This window comes from Scyliorhinus torazame, chromosome 11 (genome assembly GCF_047496885.1).
Source record: "Scyliorhinus torazame isolate Kashiwa2021f chromosome 11, sScyTor2.1, whole genome shotgun sequence".
In the NCBI taxonomy this organism is placed as follows: Eukaryota; Metazoa; Chordata; class Chondrichthyes; order Carcharhiniformes; family Scyliorhinidae; genus Scyliorhinus; species Scyliorhinus torazame.
The window spans coordinates 184,955,541-184,974,368 of NC_092717.1; the positions used below are offsets into that span (position 1 = coordinate 184,955,541).

General features: G+C 56.8%; 1 protein-coding gene across 3 annotated transcripts in view; it reads left to right on the plus strand.

The window, feature by feature from the left end:
- Nucleotides 1-18,828, plus strand: part of LOC140385708 (tubulin delta chain-like) — a 156,022-nt gene that overhangs the window by 63,048 nt on the left and 74,146 nt on the right. For all 3 annotated transcript variants that reach the window (XM_072468149.1, XM_072468150.1, XM_072468148.1), the window contains exon 5: nucleotides 1,685-1,822. In XM_072468149.1, coding sequence (XP_072324250.1) covers nucleotides 1,685-1,822 — 138 coding nt within the window. The remainder of the gene's footprint in view (nucleotides 1-1,684; nucleotides 1,823-18,828) is intronic.

Here is an 18,828-nt window from a genome sequence, read left to right on the forward strand (position 1 = left end):
AGGATGAGAGAAGTTGGAGATATTCTCCCTAGAACAGAGACAATTAAAGATCGATTAAATGTTATTGTTCAGAATTTTGAAGGGATTGAACGTGTAAATGTGGAAGAACCGTTTTCATTCGCAGGCGGGTTGGTAAACGGTGGGTCTGCATCATGCCTAGCAGTGAGAATCCCTGGCTGATTTTTATCCCCTATCTCTTAATCTGGGCAACCACTGTTTGAGGTGAAATAAATTGCAGTGTGTCAGCTGAGGTGGGGATCAGATGTGTCCCTGGAAGATCCTATTGCCTAGTAAAGGTAAAGTCGCCACAGTCGCAGATGACCATAGGATGCTTTCCCCTTTGAGGGGATGTGCTGACTGGTGGTGGTTTCACCTGAGGATCACCACACTTCAGGCGAGGGGCAAGGTTGAGAAGGCGGAGCCTTCATGAATAACCTCAGCCGGTACGAGAATTGAACCCGCGCTTTGCATCATAAACCAGCTGCCTAGCCAAGTGAACCAAACCGGCCCCCTTACTATTACCCAGTAAGCCATAAGAGGAGCTGAATTTTCCCATCCTAACTGTAAAATAGCCAAACCCTTGTAGATTGTGTCCACTAAGCAGTGCAAAGCTCTGGAAAGGTTAGACAATATAAGCTAAGTAATGTTGAGGATGGGGAGGTGGCACAGCACTAGGATAAGGACAAGCTGGGCAGCAGATAACAAGCGGCTGAGTAGTTATATAATCAATACTAGTGAACACCATTCTAACTGTGAGGATAATAGTGTTAAAAATCAAAAGGCCAGAAACCAGTTGGTGGAAAGGGCTGACAAGTGGCAGAAGAACATTAATGCAGAGGAGTGTAAAGTGATTCATTTTGGTCGGCAGAATGAGGAGAGGCAATATAAAATGAGAGGTGGCATGAGGCAATGACTGATAAAGCATACGACATCCTGGACCTTATACAAAGGAGCATAAAGTTCAAAAGGAAGGAAGTTATGATGAATCTTTAATAAAACACTTGTGCAGTCGCAACTGAAGAATTACTTCCAGTCTGGGCCCCACATTTGAAGAAGGATGTGAAGACATTGGAGAAGATGCAGAAAGGGTTCACGAGAACGGTTCCATTGATGAGGATCTTCAGTTATGTGGATAGATTGGAGAAGCTGGGGACTGTTCTCCTTGGAGAAGGGAAGATAAAGAGGAGATTTAATGGAGATGTCGAAGTTATGAGGAGCCTGAACAGAGTAGGTAGGCAGAATGTTCCCATTGGTGGAAGGATCAGGAACCAGAAGTCACAGATTTAAGGTAATTAGCGAAAGAAGCAATAGGAGCTTGGGGGAAAAACATTTCTGTACATCAAAGTGCATGAGATCTGGACTTGACTGACAGTGAGTACGGTGGAGGCAGATTAATTTGTAGCTCTCAAAAGCGAATTCGATCATTGAAATGGAAATGTTTGCAGGACTAAGGGGAAAGGGCTGAGTTGTGGCAGCGAGGGATTTACTCTTGCTGAGGGGCAGTACCGACACAGCGACCAGAATGGCCGCCTGTAATCATTCTATGATTTATCTGATCAACACAATTCAGGGATTGATACTGTTTTGAGGAGTTGGTTATGTTGATCATTCTCACAGGATTACACTGTATGTAAAGAATTCATATTGCTTCAGTGAAACCTAACGAGCCACAATCTGTTCGCAGGGTATCATGGACCTCGGTCAGAGGATGAGAACAGTTTGCTTCACCGTGCCATGGACAGCTTCCGGAAAGAGGTGGAGCGACGGGACAGTTACAGTGGGGTCATCCTCTTACACAGCCTGAGTGGTGGCACTGGGTCCGGTGAGCAAAGTCAAAGGTTAATCAAACAGCTGGCATGCAGAGGTGGTTTCAGCTGGCCTCTGTTACAGTGAACAATTTGTCACATTCTGAAAGCTCCACTTGAGACTAATGGTTCAAACTGCACTCGGACTTGAGCACACAATCCAGGCGAATGCCTTTGAAGGAATGCTGCACTGCCAGAGATGTCGGCGTGGTTCAATGGGACAAAAACAGTGTCGTTTTGGGCGTGTTTAGCGGGGTGTTTCTGGAGCACAGCACAATTGCCTGGTTAATAGCAGGAGGCACTGAAATTTTCATTGAGATGTCATTGGCCCACGGTGGCCTCCGGACCCCTGCACCGCACCCAACATACTTCCCAGGGGCTCGCGAGCCCACCCCCCCTCCACCCTCCCTCCCCGCCTCTTATGGGCGGGGCACCCCTGGGCCCGATCCATGGCACGGGCAACCTGGCACTCAGGCATTTCTGGCACTCCCACTTGGGCACCCTGGCACTGCCTTTGTGGCAATGCCCTGGTGCCAGTGGGAGTGCCAGGGTGCCACCCTGCCCAGAGCCCGAACACCCAGGGGTCTCTAATGGCCTGGGAGACACCCCAAGATGTCCTTACGCCTGGTCCATGTTTGTGGAAACCAGCACTAAATAGCGCCATGGTGAAGTCCTCCAGGCGAGGCCGTTAGTTCCCGGGCGGCGGGTGAATATGGCGCAGACATACCTAACTGTGCACAGCTATGGTCCCATTATTTGAGGAAAGATGTAGTGAATTGGAGGCAGTTCAGAGGCGGTTCATAGGGTTGATTCCAGAGCTGAGGCCTTTATCTTATGAAGAGAGATTGAGCAGTTTAGACCTATACTCTCTAGTGTTTAGAATAATGAGGGGAGATCAAATTGAGGTATATGAGATGATGAACGGTACGGATAAAGGAGGAGCGGATGTTTCCTCTTGTGGGGCATTCTAGACGAGAGGTCATATTCTCAGGATAAGGAGTAGCAAATTTAAAAAGAGGTGAGGAAAAACTCCTTCTCCTCAAGGGTCAATGATCTGTGGAATTTGCTACCTTAGAGTGCCGTGGATACTGGGACTATTAGTGGTATTTGTAGTTTTTATAATAATAATAACAACAACAGCAACATAAACATGGTACAATAAACATTTCCAACCCCAACCCATTCTTCACACCCCCGCCAATAAAACAATACTCTAGCTCCCCCGCCCCCCGGATTTCTGCTTATCTTCGAGAAAGTCGATGAACGGGAGAACCCTAACATTGACCCTCTAGGGCGAACTTTATTTTCTCGAGACTGAGAAACCGGGCCATGTCACTAACCCAGGTCTCTACACTCGGGGGCTTCGAGTCCCTCCACATTAACAAGATCCGTCTCCGGGCTACCAGGGAGGCAAAGGCCAAGACTTCAGCCTCTTTCGCCCCCTGAACTCCCGGCTCTTCCGACACGCCAAAGATCGACACCTCCGGACTCGGCACCACCCGTTTTAAATACCGTGGACATTGCCTCAGCAAAACCTACCAAAACCCTCTAAGCTTCTGGCATGTCCAAAACATGCAGACATGATTTACCGGACTTCCCGCGCACCTTGCACACCTGTCCTCTACCCCGAAAAACTTACTCATCCGGGCTACCGTCATGGGTGCCCGGTGGACTACCTTGAACTGTATCAGGCTAAGCCTGGCATATGATGAGGATGTGTTAATCCTGCTTAAGGCATCCTCCCACAGACCCGCCTCTATCTCTTCCCCCTAGCTTGTCTGCCCACTTGTCCTTTAGGTCCTTTATCGGGGTTTCCTCCGACTCTTGGTAAATCTCTGATATTTTCCCCTCTCCCACCCATGTTCTGGAAACTATCCTGTCCTGTCCTGTATCCCCCGTGGCGGCAGGAGCGGGAAGGTCGGAACCTGCCTTCTGAAAAAATCTCGTACCTGCAGATATCTAAACCCATTCCCTGCTGGCAATTCAAATTTATCCTCCAAAGCTTTCAAGCTGGGGAAGCTCCTGTCTATAAATAGGTCTCCCATCCTCACAATTCCTGCTCTCTGCCATCTCCGGAACCCACCATCCAGTCTGCCCGGTACAAACCGATGGTTATTGTACATCGGGGTCCAAACCGATGCTCCCTCCACTCTCTTATGTCTCCTCCACTGCCCCCAGATTCTCAGAGACGTCACTACGACCGGACTTGTGGAGTATCGGGCCGGCGAGAGCGGAAGAGGTGCCGTTATCAGTGCCCCTAAACTTGTGTTTTTACACAATGCCGTCTCCACACCGATGCCCCCCCCCCCCACCCACTTCCGAATCGTGGCTACATTGACCGGCCAGTAGTAGTTACAAATTTACTCACGGGGATTTGTCTGTCCACACAAAGCCCAAAATCACCTTATTCACTCGCTTTAAAAAGGCCCTCAGGATGAAGATGGGGAGGCACTGAAAGACAAACAGGAATCTGGGGAGGATCATCATTTTCACAGTCTGTACCCTCCCCGCCAGTGATAGCGGGAGCATGTCCCATCTCTTAATTGTTCTACCAACCGGGATAGGTTTAACTTGTGCAGTGTCTCCCATTCCCGAGCCACCTGGATTCCCAGATATCGAAAGCTCTTTCCTACCATTCTAAACGGCAGCTCTCCCAGTCTCTTCTTCTGCCCTCTCGCCCGGATCGCGAACATCTCGCTTTTCCCCATGTTCAATTTAAACGCCGAAAACTTGCCAAATTCTCCTAAGATCCGCTTAATTTCCCTCATTCCCCCTAACGGGTCTGAGATGTACAGAAGCAAGTCACCCGCGTAAAGCGAGACCCGGTGTTCCACACCACCCCCCACCACTCCCGAACCATCCCTTTGCAGTTCCTTGATGCTCTTAACGTCATGGCCAGTGGCTCTATGGCCAGAGCAAACAGCAATGGGGAGAGACCCTTGTCTTGTCCCTCGGTGTAGTTTAAAATAACCCGACCTCAACCGGTTTGTACGCACACTCGCTACTGGTACCTGATGGAGCAACCGCACCCAGTCAATAAAGCCCTCATTGAAAGCCCCCCCACCCCACTGCCGACTAGCCATCAACCTTTTTAGGCCAGCTTCCAGCTCGCGTCTCCCACATCCTCGAGCCCGCCCTCGGGCATCCGCCGTCCTCGACCTCCCAATTGTCCCCGAGTAACAGTTCCTCCCCTATCAGCAAAGCAGCCCCCCCTCCGTCCCCCCTAGTAACAGCACCAGAAACTCAACCGCCATATCAAGTTTATTCGCCCCCCACTGTGCTTCTGTGAGTCAGATGACCCAGCTGACCTGATAGCTCCCGCCAATGGCGTCAAACATACTATCTCCCCATTGTTCTCCCTCCTTTCTCCCGCTTGGACATACATATTCAAAACATCACGGGCGTCATTCTCCGACCCACCAGAGGGTCGGAGAATGGCCGTTGGCCGCCGTGAATCCCGCCCCCGCCGGTTGCCGAAGTCTCCGAAGGGACAAAAGTCGGCGGGGCGTTAATGTCGCCGCTGCCGCGGAGAATGTCACGGGTCTGCGCAAGGCAGCCGATTTTCGGCCTGCCGATATTCTCCCTTCCGGATGGGCCGAAGTCCCGTCGACGTCATGACCGTTCACGTCGACGTAAATTAAACCTCCTTTTCATCGGCGTGACCCGGTGCTCCAGGTTCACGCCGACCAGCGTGGAGGTGAGTGACGGCCTGGGGGGTTGGCTCTGGGCAGGCGATGGCGTGGCCGCAGTCTGAATGCGTGAGGAGAGGTGTGTCTCGGCTTGTGTGTGTGTGTGTGTGCGGCGGGGGGGGGGTTAGAGTAGGCTGGGATCCGGGGGAGTGCCGGGAGGGGGTCCGTGCCGGGGAGGGGGATGGGGGGGGTCCGTGCCGGGGAGGGGGATGGGGGGGGGTCCGTGCCGGGGAGGGGGATGGGGGGGTCCGTGCCGGGGAGGGGGATGGGGGGGTCCGTGCCGGGGTGGAGGAGGGGGATGGGGGGTCCGTGCCGGGGTGGAGGTTGGGGGGTTCGTGCCGGGGTGGAGGTTGGGGGGGAGGGTCCGTGCCGGCTGGAGGTTGGGGGGGGTCCGTGCCGGGGTGAAGGTTGGGGAGGGGGGTCCGTGCCGGGGTGGAGGTTGGGGGGGGGGGGTCCGTGCCGGGGAGGGGGGGTGGGGGGGTCCGTGCCGGGGTGGAGGAGAGGGATGGGGGGTCCGTGCCGGGGTGGAGGTTGGGGGGTCCGTGCCGGGGTGGAGGTTGGGGGGGGTCCGTGCCGGGGTGGAGGTTGGGGGGGGTCCGTGCCGGGGTGGAGGTTGGGGGGGGGTCCGTGCCGGGGTGGAGGTTGGGGGGGGTCCGTGCCGGGGTGGAGGTTGGGGGGGGGGTCCGTGCCGGGGTGGAGGTTGGGGGGGGGGGGGTCCGTGCCGGGGTGGAGGTTGGGGGGGGGGTCCGTGCCGGGGAGGAAGATGGGGGGGTCTGTGCCGGGGTGGAGGTTGGGGGGGGGGTCTGTGCCGGGGTGGAGGTTGGGGGGGGTCCGTGCCGGGGTGGAGTTTGGGGGGGGGGGCCCGTGCCGGGGTGGAGGTTGGGGGGAGGGGCCGTGCCGGGGAGGGAGATGGGGGGGTCCGTGCCGGGGTGGAGGTTGGGGGGGGTGTCCGTGCCGGGGTGGAGGTTGGGGGGGGGGGTCCGTGCCGGGGAGGGAGATGGGGGGGGTCCGTGCCGGGGAGGGGGATGGGGGGGGTCCGTGCCGGGGTGGAGGTTGTGGGGGGGGGGTCCGTGCCGGCGTGGAGGTTGGCGGGGGGGTCCGTGCCGGGGTGGAGGTTGGGGGGGGGTCCGTGCCGGGGTGGAGGTTGGGGGGGGGGGTTCGTGCCGGGCTGGAGGTTGGGGGGGGGGTCCGTGCCGGGGAGGGGATGGGGGGGTCCGTGCCGGGGTGGAGGTTGGGGGGGGGTCCGTGCCGGGGTGGAGGTTGGGGGGGTCCGTGCCGGGGTGGAGGTTGGGGGGGGGGGGGGGGGTCCGTGCCGGGGTGGAGGTTGGGGGGGGGGGTCCGTGCCGGGGTGGAGGTTGGGGGGGTGTCCGTGCCGGGGTGGAGGTTGGGGGGAGGGTCCGTGCCGGGGGGGGGGTCCGTGCCGGGGAGGGGGATGGGGGGGTCCGTGCCGGGGGGAGGGGGTCCCTGCTGGGGAGGGGGATGGGAGGGCAAGTGAGTTGGTCCACCTGGCCAGGTGCCAGCCTCCAACAGTTGGACCCATGCGGTCCATGCCACCTGGCTGGGGGGAGGAGGGGATATGGGCAATGATGACATGTCGTCGTTCCCCTCCCCCCCACCAGGCCGTCATGTTTTCAGATCATCCAGCGATGTTGGCCGCTGTGGCGGCAGCCGCTCATGTCTATGTTGCCCTGGATGAGGAGGAGGAGGAGGAGGAGGAGGAGGAGCGTGCCAGAGAGGCGGCGCAGGCTGCTGCAGAGGAGCAGGCGGCAGCCGCCCAGGCTGGAGGGACACCCGACCAACAGGACGAGGAGGGGGAGGAGGACGTCGCGGCCCCACGGCAACGGAGGCACCCGAGGGCGCCCCGTGTGTACCGGCCCAGGCAGTCATACCAGGACCTCACGGAACGGGAATGCAGGAGGAGACTCCGGATGAGCCGGGAAACCGTGGCACACATCTGCCACCTGCTGGCACCCCTGTCACCGCGTGGCACTGGCGGGGGACACCCTCTCCCCGTGTCCGTCAAGGTTACGGTGGCCCTGAACTTTTATGCAACGGGGTCATTCCAGGCACCGAGTGGGGACCTGTCCGGCATATCGCAGACATCGGTGCACCGGTGCATCCGGGCAGTGACAGATGCCCTATATGCCATGGCGCACCGCTACATCCGCTTCCCCGTGGACCGGGCCAGCCAAGATGCCCGGGCCGTGGGCTTCTCTGCCGTGGCTGGGTTCCCCATGGTCCAGGGCGCGATCGATGGGATGCACGTCGCCGTGCGGCCACCTGCAGATAACAGGGCCGTGTTCACTAATAGGAAGGGGACCTATTCGATGAACGTACAGGTGGTCTGCGACCACCGCATGATGATCCTGCACGTCTGCGCCCGTCACCCAGGCAGTGTACACAACTCATTCGTGTTGTCGCGGTCATCCATCCCCGGCATGTACGAGGGACGCTATCCCCGGCTGAGGGGCTGGTTGCTGGGCGACAGGGGCTACCCATTGCGATCGTGGCTGATGACGCCTATACGGAGGCCACGCAATGAGGCGGAGAACCGCTACAATGATGCCCATGTAGCGACAAGGGGAGTGATAGAGAGGTGCTTTGGCGTGCTGAAGATGCGTTTCAGGTGCCTGGACCTCTCTGGGGGCGCCCTCCAGTATCGGTCAGATAGGGTCGGCCGCATCATTGTGGTGTGCTGCGTCCTGCACAACATAGCCCAACAGAGGGGCGATGTGCCGCAGGCAGAGGAGGGCGGAGTGGAGGAGCAGCAGGAAGAGGCGCAGTCCTCCCCAGATGAGGGGGATGGGGGTAATGGTCAGGGCAGACGGGGTAGACACAGGCGGGTGGCTGTCCACCGTTACCGGCTGGCCCAGCGGGCACGGGACAGACTGATAGACGCCCGCTTCACTGACTAGGTGGGCGTGGGAATCGGGTAGTATGGCCACAGACCGCACACCATGGCAACAGCCGACCACCCACACCCCCCACCCACCCAGCACCCTCACCCCAACCCCACCCACCCCACCCGCATGCACACCACCCCCCCCCCATTGCCGATCCACCTGCGGCACAACGGGCCGGGCTCACACAGTTGCGGGTGGACGCGTGTCTATCGCAGGCCATGGAGGATGATGACAACCCGCCCTGCGGTGAGCTCCTGGCTCTACATCGTTGGACTATGTCTGACCCATGGCCACAGTACCACCATCCACCCGGACCATCCCTGCATGCGGCTGTGACACTGCAGCGCACTGTCCCGTCCTCTGCCCGGGGGATGTTGATGGCGGCCCAGGGGGAAGGGGGCAGACTCACCTGGGGCTGAAGTAAGACCACCCCTCACACACACACTTGCGCTCAACGTACATGACACCCCCGCACACTTTGGACAGAGCACAAAGGCAGCTTCTGTAGGTGTAACATTGACTTTAATAACCAAAGGAGTTCATGCACGTGCCCTAGCCCCTAAAACTCATCTGTGCCCTGCAACCGTGCCAACTTACTCAGTGTCTAATTGTTTGGCCTTACGGGCCCTTTGACTACGTCTACGTGGTTCCCGAGACGGTACAGCAGAACTGGAGGTGGACTCCTGTGATTCCTGCCCTCTGACACTGGATCCCTTTGGCGGCCGTTTCCTGGGGCGTCCTGGCCTAGATGGGCCAGGCTGCGGCCCGGGCGACTGGGATGGCGAGCTGCCAGCCTGTCCTGCCCGTTGCCCACCCTATGCACCTGGGACGGAAAGGGGGGAGTCCGAGGTGTCGCGGTGTACCGGGACCTCCCCTACAGAGGGAGCCGGGACGTCCCACACCACCTCCTCCTCCCTCGGGGTGCCCGAGGGCCCCCAGGCCTCTACATGGGTGGGGGATGCGAACGGACTGGCCATCCGACGCCCCCCCGACATCTGGCGCTGCCAGTCCTGGAGGCCCGTGCTGGTATCGACATGGGTCTGCAGGTTTGCAGCCATGGAGCCCAGGGGGTTGGCAAACCCTGTCTGTGACAGTGCGACGCCGGCTCGCACATGGCCACTGGCGCCGATGCCCTTAGCAATGGCCTGCAGAGACTGGGCCATGGCCTGCTGAGACTGGGCCATGGCCTGCAGAGACTGGGCCATGGTCTGCTGAGACTGGGCTATGGCGTTGAGCGCCTCTGCCATCTGGCGCTGGCACTGGCTCATGGCCTCCTGTGAGAGGGCAGCCATTTCCTGGGCCACAGACGCCGCCTGCACGGAGAGCCCCAGGCCTCGCATACCGTTCCCCATGTCTGACACCGTCGCACCCATTGCCTCCACCGCGGACGCCACCCGTGCGGTGTCAGCCTGGGTGGCACGTATGACCGGCACCACTCCCAGCTCCTGGACGCGGGTGGACTCCTCCACCTGCGACTGCAGCCGCCGCAAGCCGGCCGTCACCCTCTTCGCTCGTCTCCGGGTCGGTGGTTGCATCGGATCTATGTGTGGGTGTGGTAACTTCAGGAACCCGGGATCCATCTGGGCGGCAGATGTTCGCTTGGGCTGGGCTGCCCTCCGACCGCCCGGCCCCTCTGCTGCTCCTACCTCCACCTGCTGTACCGGGACGGCTGTGTTGTGCGCACCAGTGAGTGTACCAGACGCCTCATCACTAAAGTGCCCAACCGAGGTGAGTGTTTCTGCGATGGTGGAGGGTGTTGGTGACAGCAGTGGCGTTGTGTCATGCTCTTCGTCCCACTCTGAGTCCATGGCACTTTGGGGTGGGGGTTCGTCTCCACCCATCCACTCTGAGTAACTGTCCGGTATTTCGTCTTCCTGGGTAGTGCTGTCCCGGGTACTGCTGTCCCGGGTACTGCTGTCCCGGGTAGTGGTGTCCCGGGTAATGGTGTCCCGGGTAGTGGTGTCCTGGGTAGTGGTGTCCTGGGTAGTGGTGTCCTGGCTCGGATGTGACGGGGGCCTGTGGCTGCCCCCCTCATCGCTGGGTGGTCACTCCCGCACGTGATGGGGGTGTCGTCTCCCTGTTGCTCCAGGTCTCTCCGTCTCCCGTGGTGTGCGAGGGGCATCCTGCGGGCGTCGCATGCTGGAGGGTGCAGGTCTCTCCGTCTCCCGTGGTGTGCGAGGGGCATCCTGCGGGCGTCTCATGCTGGAGGGTGCGGGTCTCTCCGTCTCCCATGGTGTGCGAGGGGCATCCTGCGGGCGTCGCATGCTGGAGGGTGCGGGTCTCTCCGTCTCCCGTGGCCTCTGAGGGGCAGCCTGCGGGCGGTCTGCATCTGCGGGGATGGGTGCCTCAACGTTTGCTCCTGCGATACATAATGAAGCATGCATGGTTAGACATCAGGCAGTGATCAGGTGATACGGGGGAGGGGATATAGGGGAGGGGGGATATGGGGACGGGCTGTCGGTGGCTCACTTGCTACTACGCCCCCGACCTCTGCATCAGCAACCTCCCGGTCCTCAGGTCCGCCAGCCAGTTCCAGGGCCCTTTCTTGGTGTTCGGTCAGTGGCCTCTCATCAGCGGGGCCTCCTCCAGTCCTCACATGCTCCCTATTGTTGTGTGCGCGTTTCTCCTGTGGGGGGGGGGGGGGGGGGGGGGGGGGGGGGGGCTGGTGGCAGGGGTAAAAGGCAACACTGTTAGGCAGGTATATGAATGCACGCCATCGGTTGCACGTGCATTGCAGAGGTTAAGGTTAGGGCTGGATTCACTTGGGGATATGGGGGAGGGGGGATATGGGGAGGGGGGGATATGGGGGAGGGGGGGATATGGGGGAGGGGGGGGGATATGGGGGAGGCTCACCCTGCCTGCTCTGACGAGGTCGTTCACCTTCTTGTGGCACTGGGTGCCTGTCCGTGGTGTCAGGGCCACAGCGGTGACGGCCTCTGCCACTTCCCTCCACAGACGCCGGCTGTGGCGTGGGGCACCTCTGCGGCCATGCCCGGGATACAGGGCGTCCCTCCTCTGCTCCACCGCGTCCAGGAGCGCCTCCACATCGCGTGACTCGAACCTCGGGGCTGAGCGGCGGCCAGCCATCCAGTCGGGTGTTGCGGTCGGGTGTTCCGGTCGGGTGGGGGGGAGCAGCGCGGCCTTATGAGCCGTCACGCCGTGCGGCGCGTATGACGCTGCACGGAGTGAACCACTGCGCAACCGCGGATCCCGTTACGTCGCTGCTAGCCCATTTCGGGCTGGAGACTATCGACCCATTTTTCCGACGTGACGCAAGTCGGATTTGCGCCGTTTTTTGCGCCGATCGGCGGACTCTCCGCCGATCACGGAGAATTCCGCCCCTAGTCTTTTGTCCTTGATGAAATCCAACGCGTCGTCTGGTGTTTCAAAGTAAAATTCCCGGTCCTCAAATGTGACCCAAAGACGGGCTGGATACAGCATCCCGAACTTCACCCCCTTCTTAAAGAGGGCCAATTTTGCCCGATTAAATCCGGCTCGCTTCTTGGGCAAATCCGTGCCCAGGTCTTGATATATGCGCAACTCACAATTCTCCCACTTGCTGCTCCGTTCTTTCTTGGCCCATCGCAGAATAAGTTCCTTGACAAGGAACCGGTGCGTTCGTACCACCATTGCCCTCGGCGGCTCATTAGTTCGGGGCTCCCTCGCGAGGGCTCTGTGCGCTCTATCCACTTCCAGGGGCCGTGGAATGCCCAGCCCCCATCAACTTTTCCAACATGCTTGCCGCATAAACCCTCGCGTCCGATCCCTCACTGTCGTCAGGGAGGCCGACGATTCTCGAGTTCTGTCTCCTGGACCTGTCCTCCAGCATCTCCTGTATTCATTTCTGGCGGTCATTCATCCTCTCCACCTTGGCCTCCAGCACGGTTATATATTCCTTGCGCTCGGGCACCTTTTTCTCCACCTCCTGAATCGCACGCCTGTGGGTTTCTTGACCCTGCATCACCTGATCAATCGATGCCTTAATTGTGTCCAACGTGTCTTTCTTAAGCTTGGCGAAACATTCTTCAAAAAACTTCACCAGTTGTTCCGTCGATCACTGTGCCGTCTCCCCGCGGGCCTGCTTATCCGCCATGTTTTCCCGCGTTGCCGGCTGTACCCACGTCTTTCTTGTTAAACTTTGTCTTACACGGCCACTTCTAGTCCAATTCTCCACACACTAGTGGGGGATTTCTCCTCACCGTCTCACTCTCCACCGATTTAGCCAATAAAATTTGGAATAGACCGGGAGAAAAGGTGCAAAAATTCCATCACAAGTGGGAGCTATCAAATGTGCGACCTACTCCTCCATGGCCGCCATCGGAAGTCGTTAGACAGCTTTTAAATTGGTAATGGGTTGAAGGGTTACGGAGAATGGGCAGGACAGTAGAGTTGAGGCCAGGATGGGATCAGCCATGATCTATTGAACGGTGGAGCTGGGTCGAGAGGCTAAATTGCCTATTCCTGCTCCTCGTTCTGATGTTCCATCTAATTCCAGCTTCCAGCTCTTTTCTGTAGACCTATAGGTAACAGCACCTCAAGCACAAATCTGGTATTCTTGGGGATATCTTAATTAATAAGGAGATTGGGAGAAGGCAGGAGATTAGAATGGGAACATATCAGCCATGATCGAATGGCGGAGCAGACTCGATGGGCTGAATGGCTTAATTCTGCCTCTATATCTTATGGTCTTATGGAGCTCGCGAGAGGCCACTCGTGAGATTCAACGTCCTTGTCGCGTCATCAAGCCGGGCGCAAGAAGGCCGCTGAAATGTGCCTGCTATCTCTCAGGTCAGATGTAAAAGATCCCAGGGAAATTTTTGGAAGAGCAGTGGAGTTATTCCAATTAAATTTCAGTTCCTTCACTCCCCCAATTTCAGGTTTTCAACAGAGGAGAATGGGCGGCTTAATAGCACAGTGGTTAGCAATGTAGCTTCACAGCGCCAAGGACCCGGCTTGGGGCACTGTCAATGCGGAGTCTGCACATTCAACCCGTGTCTGCGTCGGTTTCCTCCCACACGTCCCGAAAGACGTGCTGTTGGGTGAATTGGATATTCTGAATTCTCCCTCTGTGTACCCGAACAGGCACCGGAATGTGGCGACTAGGGGATTTTCACAGTAACTTCATTGCAGTGTTAATGTAAGCCTACTTGTGACACTAATAAAGATTGTTATTATTATTGCTTCACAGCGCCAGGGTCCCAGGTTCGATTCCGGCTTGGGTCTCTGTCTGTGTGGAGTCTGCACATCCTCCCCGTGTGTGCGTGGGTTTCCTCCGGGTGCTCCGGTTTCCTCCCACAGTCCAAAGATGTGCAGATTAGGTGGATTGGCCATGGTAAATTGCCCTTAGTGTCCAAAATTGCCCTTAGTGTTGGGTGGGGTTTACTGGGTTATGGGGATAGGGTGGAGGTGTTGACCTTGGGTTGGGCGCTCTTTCCAAGAGCCGGTGCAGACTCGATGGGCCGAATGGCCTCCTTCTGCACTGTAAATTCTATGAAATCTATGAAATCTATTATTTTAAATTAATTCCAGGGATGTGGGCCGCGCTGGCAAGGCTAACATTTATTGCCCATCCCAAACTGCCCTTGCCAAGGTGGTGGTGAGCTTCTTGAACCACTGCTGTCCAGGTGGTGTAGGTACACCCACAGTGCTGTTAGAGTGGGAGTTCCAGGATTTTGACCCAGCCACATTGAGGGAGTAGTGATTTATTCCCAAGTCAGGATGGTGAATGGCTTGGAGGGGAGCTTACAGGTGGTTGTGTTCCCAGGTATCTGCTACCATTCTCCCTCTGGACGGAAGCAGTTGTAAGTTTGAATGTAAACGGGAAAATAAAAAAGGACCAACTAGCCCATCCCACATGTGATAAGGATCGCAGCAAAATTCTCCATATCCTGTAGTTGCCAAGAAGTCTCTAAATGGGAGACTATATATTTGCTACTTACCTCTCGTTCAAGCTGATCGCTGCCTCAGCCAGATTCCTCTACCACTTGAAAATATGCATTGAATTAGCATTCACCATAAAAGCTAGCAACTTGCTCCACAGAATTATTATTCTCTGGGGAAGGAAGAACTGTCCAACATCTAATCTATGCCTTATTTTGTGTAATTTATACCCACGATGGCTGTTTTTTCCCAAATGTAGCATAGAATTATATATAATTACGGTAATTATTCACCCAACTTGCCTCTGCCAGTTCTTTGAAGGAGCAGTCCAATTCGTCCCATTCCCTGCTCCTTCTCCGTAGCCCTGTACTTTTCTCTATTTTTCCAATTCTCTTTTAAAGTTACTATTGAATCCACATCCACTAACCTTTCAGGCAATGCGCTCCAGAATATAAAACGTTTTCTCCCCACGTCGCCTGTATATTTTTTCGTGTTACTTTAAATCAGTGTCCCCTAGTTACTGACCCTTATGCCACTGTAAACAGTTTCTACCGGAACTCACTGCCTGAAAGGGTTGGTAGAGACAGGAACCCTCACCACATTTAACAAGCATTTAGATGACCACTTGAAACACAATAGCATACAAGGCCACGGACCAAGTGCAGAACAATGGGTTTAGAATAGATAGCTGCTTGATGGCCGGTACAGACACAATGGGCCAATGATCATCTTTTTTGTGCTGTACAACTCTGACTCTATGACTCCTTCTTCACTCTGTCGAATTACTTGATTTTTAATATCATAAAATCCCTACAGTGCAGAGGAGGCCATTCAACCCATTGTGTCTGCATCGACCCTCTGAAACAGCACCCTACTTAGGCCCACTCACGTGCCCTATTCCTGTAATCCCACCTAAACTGCATATCCATGGACACTAAAAGGGTCAATTTATCATGGCCAATTCACCTAACCTATGCCTCTTTGGACAGTGGGAGGAATGTACAAATTCCACACGGGCAGTCACCTAAGACGGGAATTGAACCTGGGGCCCTGGCTCTGAGGGGCAACAGTGCTAACCATTGTTCCACCGTACCACCCAATACCTTGACCAATCTTCCATAACCATCTCTGCTTGAAGAAGAACAATCCCAGCTTCCCACATAACTGGACGAATTGGAATAATTTACTTGAACAATCTGTGCAATTAGTCCTACCCTTTACCCCTAGATCTGCCCTTTACCCCTAGATCTGCATTTTTTCTTTTTCAAGTATATACACAATTTCCACGTGTGAGTTACAATTGAATCTGCTTCCACCACCTTTTGCGTTCCAAGTCATGACAACGCAATGGGTTCTGGTACAAGCGATACAAGGCTGACGCTCCAGATTGCAAAGTCAAAAGAATCCTTTGTAATCATTTATTAGACAATTGGTGGACTATGGGTCCTTCTGGGTGAATGACCTCCCTCAACTTATGTCTCTCTTATGAGAGCTCAGTTTTAGGAGGGGGCACCCTTTTGGCTCGAAGTTTTATGAAGATCCCACCTCCCTGTTCTGATGGACATTAAAATGCCTCAACAATATTTGAAGAGGGACAGGCAGGTGGCCTTCTAGCCAACACTTAGGTGGCGATTCTCCAAGCCCTGCGCCGGGCCGGAGAATCGGCGCAACCGCACCACGACGCCCCGACGCCGGCGCGCGATTCTCCGAGGTGCGGAGAATCGGTGCCATTTGCGCCAGCGCGTTTGGCGCGGCGTCGGCCGTGGGCCACTGGAATTGGGGGGGCCGCCAATTCTCCAGCCGGGATGGGCTGAGCGGCCGTGCCGGTATGACAGAGTCCCGCCGGCGCCGTTCACCCCTGATCGCTGCCGGTGGGAACTCTGCGGGAACGGTCGGGGGGGGAAGCATGTGGGGGGGGAGGAGGGGGGCTCCTTCACCGAGGGGGAGCCCTCCGATGGGGTCTGGCCTGCGATCGGGGCCCACTAATCGGCAAATATACTGCACCAATATCCACCTCACCCTAACCCCGTAATCCCATAAACTAGCCTGCACATTATGGGGCAATTTATCATGGCCAATCCACCTGACCTGCACATCTTTGGACTGTGGGAGTAAACTGGAGCAGCCGGAGAGAACCCACGCAGACACGGAGAGAAAGCACAAACTCCCCACAGACAGTGACTCAAGGCCCGAATTGAACCTGGGAACCTGCCGCTATGAGGCAGCAGTGCTAAACACTGTGCCACCATGCCCACACTGTACTTGTGATGAAATTCAGGGTTACCCGTTATCCAGAAGCATTGGGCACAGAAGGTGGACATTCAGTCTGTTCTGTTCTGGCGTTTTAAAACAGCCCTCCAGTTTGTCCCACTCTAACTCTTGCCCCATAGCATATTTTTTCCTTTTCAGGTTTATATCTAATTCCCTGTTACCAAGTTACCAGTATCCTTTCAGGCAGTGCATTCCAGATCCGAGCAATTTGCTGCTTCAAGAAAAGTTTCCTCATCCCCACCCCTTGTTCTTTTGCTAAGTATCTTTGATTTGTATTCTGGGCCGGGATTCTCCCCTACCCGGCGGGGCGGGGGGGTCCCGGCGGGATTGAGTGGCGGGAACCACTCCGGCGTCGGGCCGCCCCAAAGGTGCGGAGGGCCAAGCCCTCACCTTGAGGGGCTAGCCCCGCGCCGGAGTGGTTGGGTGACCGCCAGCCGGCGGGAAAGGCATTTGGCGCCACGGCAGCCGGGGCCGAAAGGACTTCGCCAGCCGGCGGAAGTCCGTGCATGTGCGGGAGCGTCAGCGGCTGCTGACGTCATCCCCGCGCATGCGCAGGGGGTGTGTCTCTTACGCGTCGGCCTTGGCTGTGGCCGAGGCGGAGAGAAAAGAGTGCCCCCACGGCACAGGCCCGCCCGCGGATCGGCAGGCCCCGATTGCGGGCCAGGCCACCGTGTGGGCACCCCCAGGGGCCAGATCACCCCTCGCCCCCCCCTCCCCCCCCCCCCCCAGGACCCCGGAGCCCGCCCGCGCCGCCTAGTCCCGCCGGTAAGAGAGGTGGTTTGATTCTCGCCGGCGGGACGGGCATGACAGCAGCGGGACTTCGGCCCATCGCGGCCGGAGAATCGCCGGGGGGGGCCCGCCGACCAGCGCAGTGCAATTCCCGCCCCCACCGAATATCCGGTGCTGGAGAATTCGGCAACCGGCGGGGGCGGGATTCACGCCGCCCCCGGCAATTCTCCGGTCCAGCGGGGGGTCGGAGAATCCCGCCCATTACTGACTCACCTTTCAGTGGAAATAATTATTTACCGTGGCTAAACTCTTCATAATTCTGAGCACCTCTGTATTTCACCTTAACTGCCTCTGTTCCGAGGAAGACAATCCCAACTTCTCTGGCCTCACTCGACCTGGCATCAGTCCATAGATCTCCTTTACACCCGTCCTAAAGTGTGATTTCCAGAATTGAATACAGTAATGCGGCTGAGGTTTAACCTGTAACTTATGAAATTTTACAATTGCAACCTTGCTTTTGTACTCGACGCCTCTACTTGTAGAGCCCAGGAACCTTTACGCCTTTTAACAGCTTCCCATCCTCAAAGATTTGAAACATAAAAACAGAAGGAGGAGCAGGAGGAGGCCATTCGGCCCATCGAGCCTGCTCCTCCATTTATTATGATCATGGCTGATCATCCAACTCAATGGCCTAATCCTGCCTTCCCCCCATTTCCTTTGATCCCCTTCACCCCAAGCGCTATATCTAACTGCTTCTCCAAAACATACAGGACGGGCTTCTCCCATCCCGCGGCAGAATGTCCATGCCGTTGTAAACTCCGTCACGTTTTACGAACGTGCGCATGCGCAGTGGCGTCCTTCAACGCGTCGGCCCCGACGCAACATGGTGCAGGGCTACAGGGGCCGGTGCGTAGGAAAGGAGGCCCCCAGCTACAGATGCCGGCCCGCCGATCGGTGGGCCCCGATCGCAGGCCAGGCCACATCGGAGGCCCCACGCGGGGTCGGATGCCCCCTCTCCCCCCACAGGCCGCCACCCGACCCTTCAACACCGAGGTCCCGCCGGCTCGGAGCAGGTTAGAACGGCGCCGGTGGGACTTGGTTCTTTTCTTATGTCCGCTCGTCCCATTCGGGCCGGAGAATCGCGGGCCAGCGTCAGGGCGGCGTGGCCTGGTCGCGGGGATTCTAAAGTTTCGGCCTCAACTACTTCCTGTGGTAATGAATTCCACAGTGTCACCACTTTCTGGGTGAAGAAATTTCTCTTCGAATCTGTCACAAATGGTCTACCCCGTATCCTCAGACTGTGCCCCCTGGTTTTGGCCACACCCACCATCGGAAACATCCTTCTTGCAACTGCCCTGTCGAAGCCTATTAGAATTTTATAGGTTTCTGTGAGATCCCCCCTCATTCTTCTGAATTCCAGCGAATACAATCCTAACCGACTCAATCTCTTCTCGTACGTCAGTCCCGCCATCCCAGGAATTAGTCTGCTAAGTCTTTGCTACACTCCTTCTAGAGCAAGAACATCATTCCTCAGATAAGGAGGCCAAAACT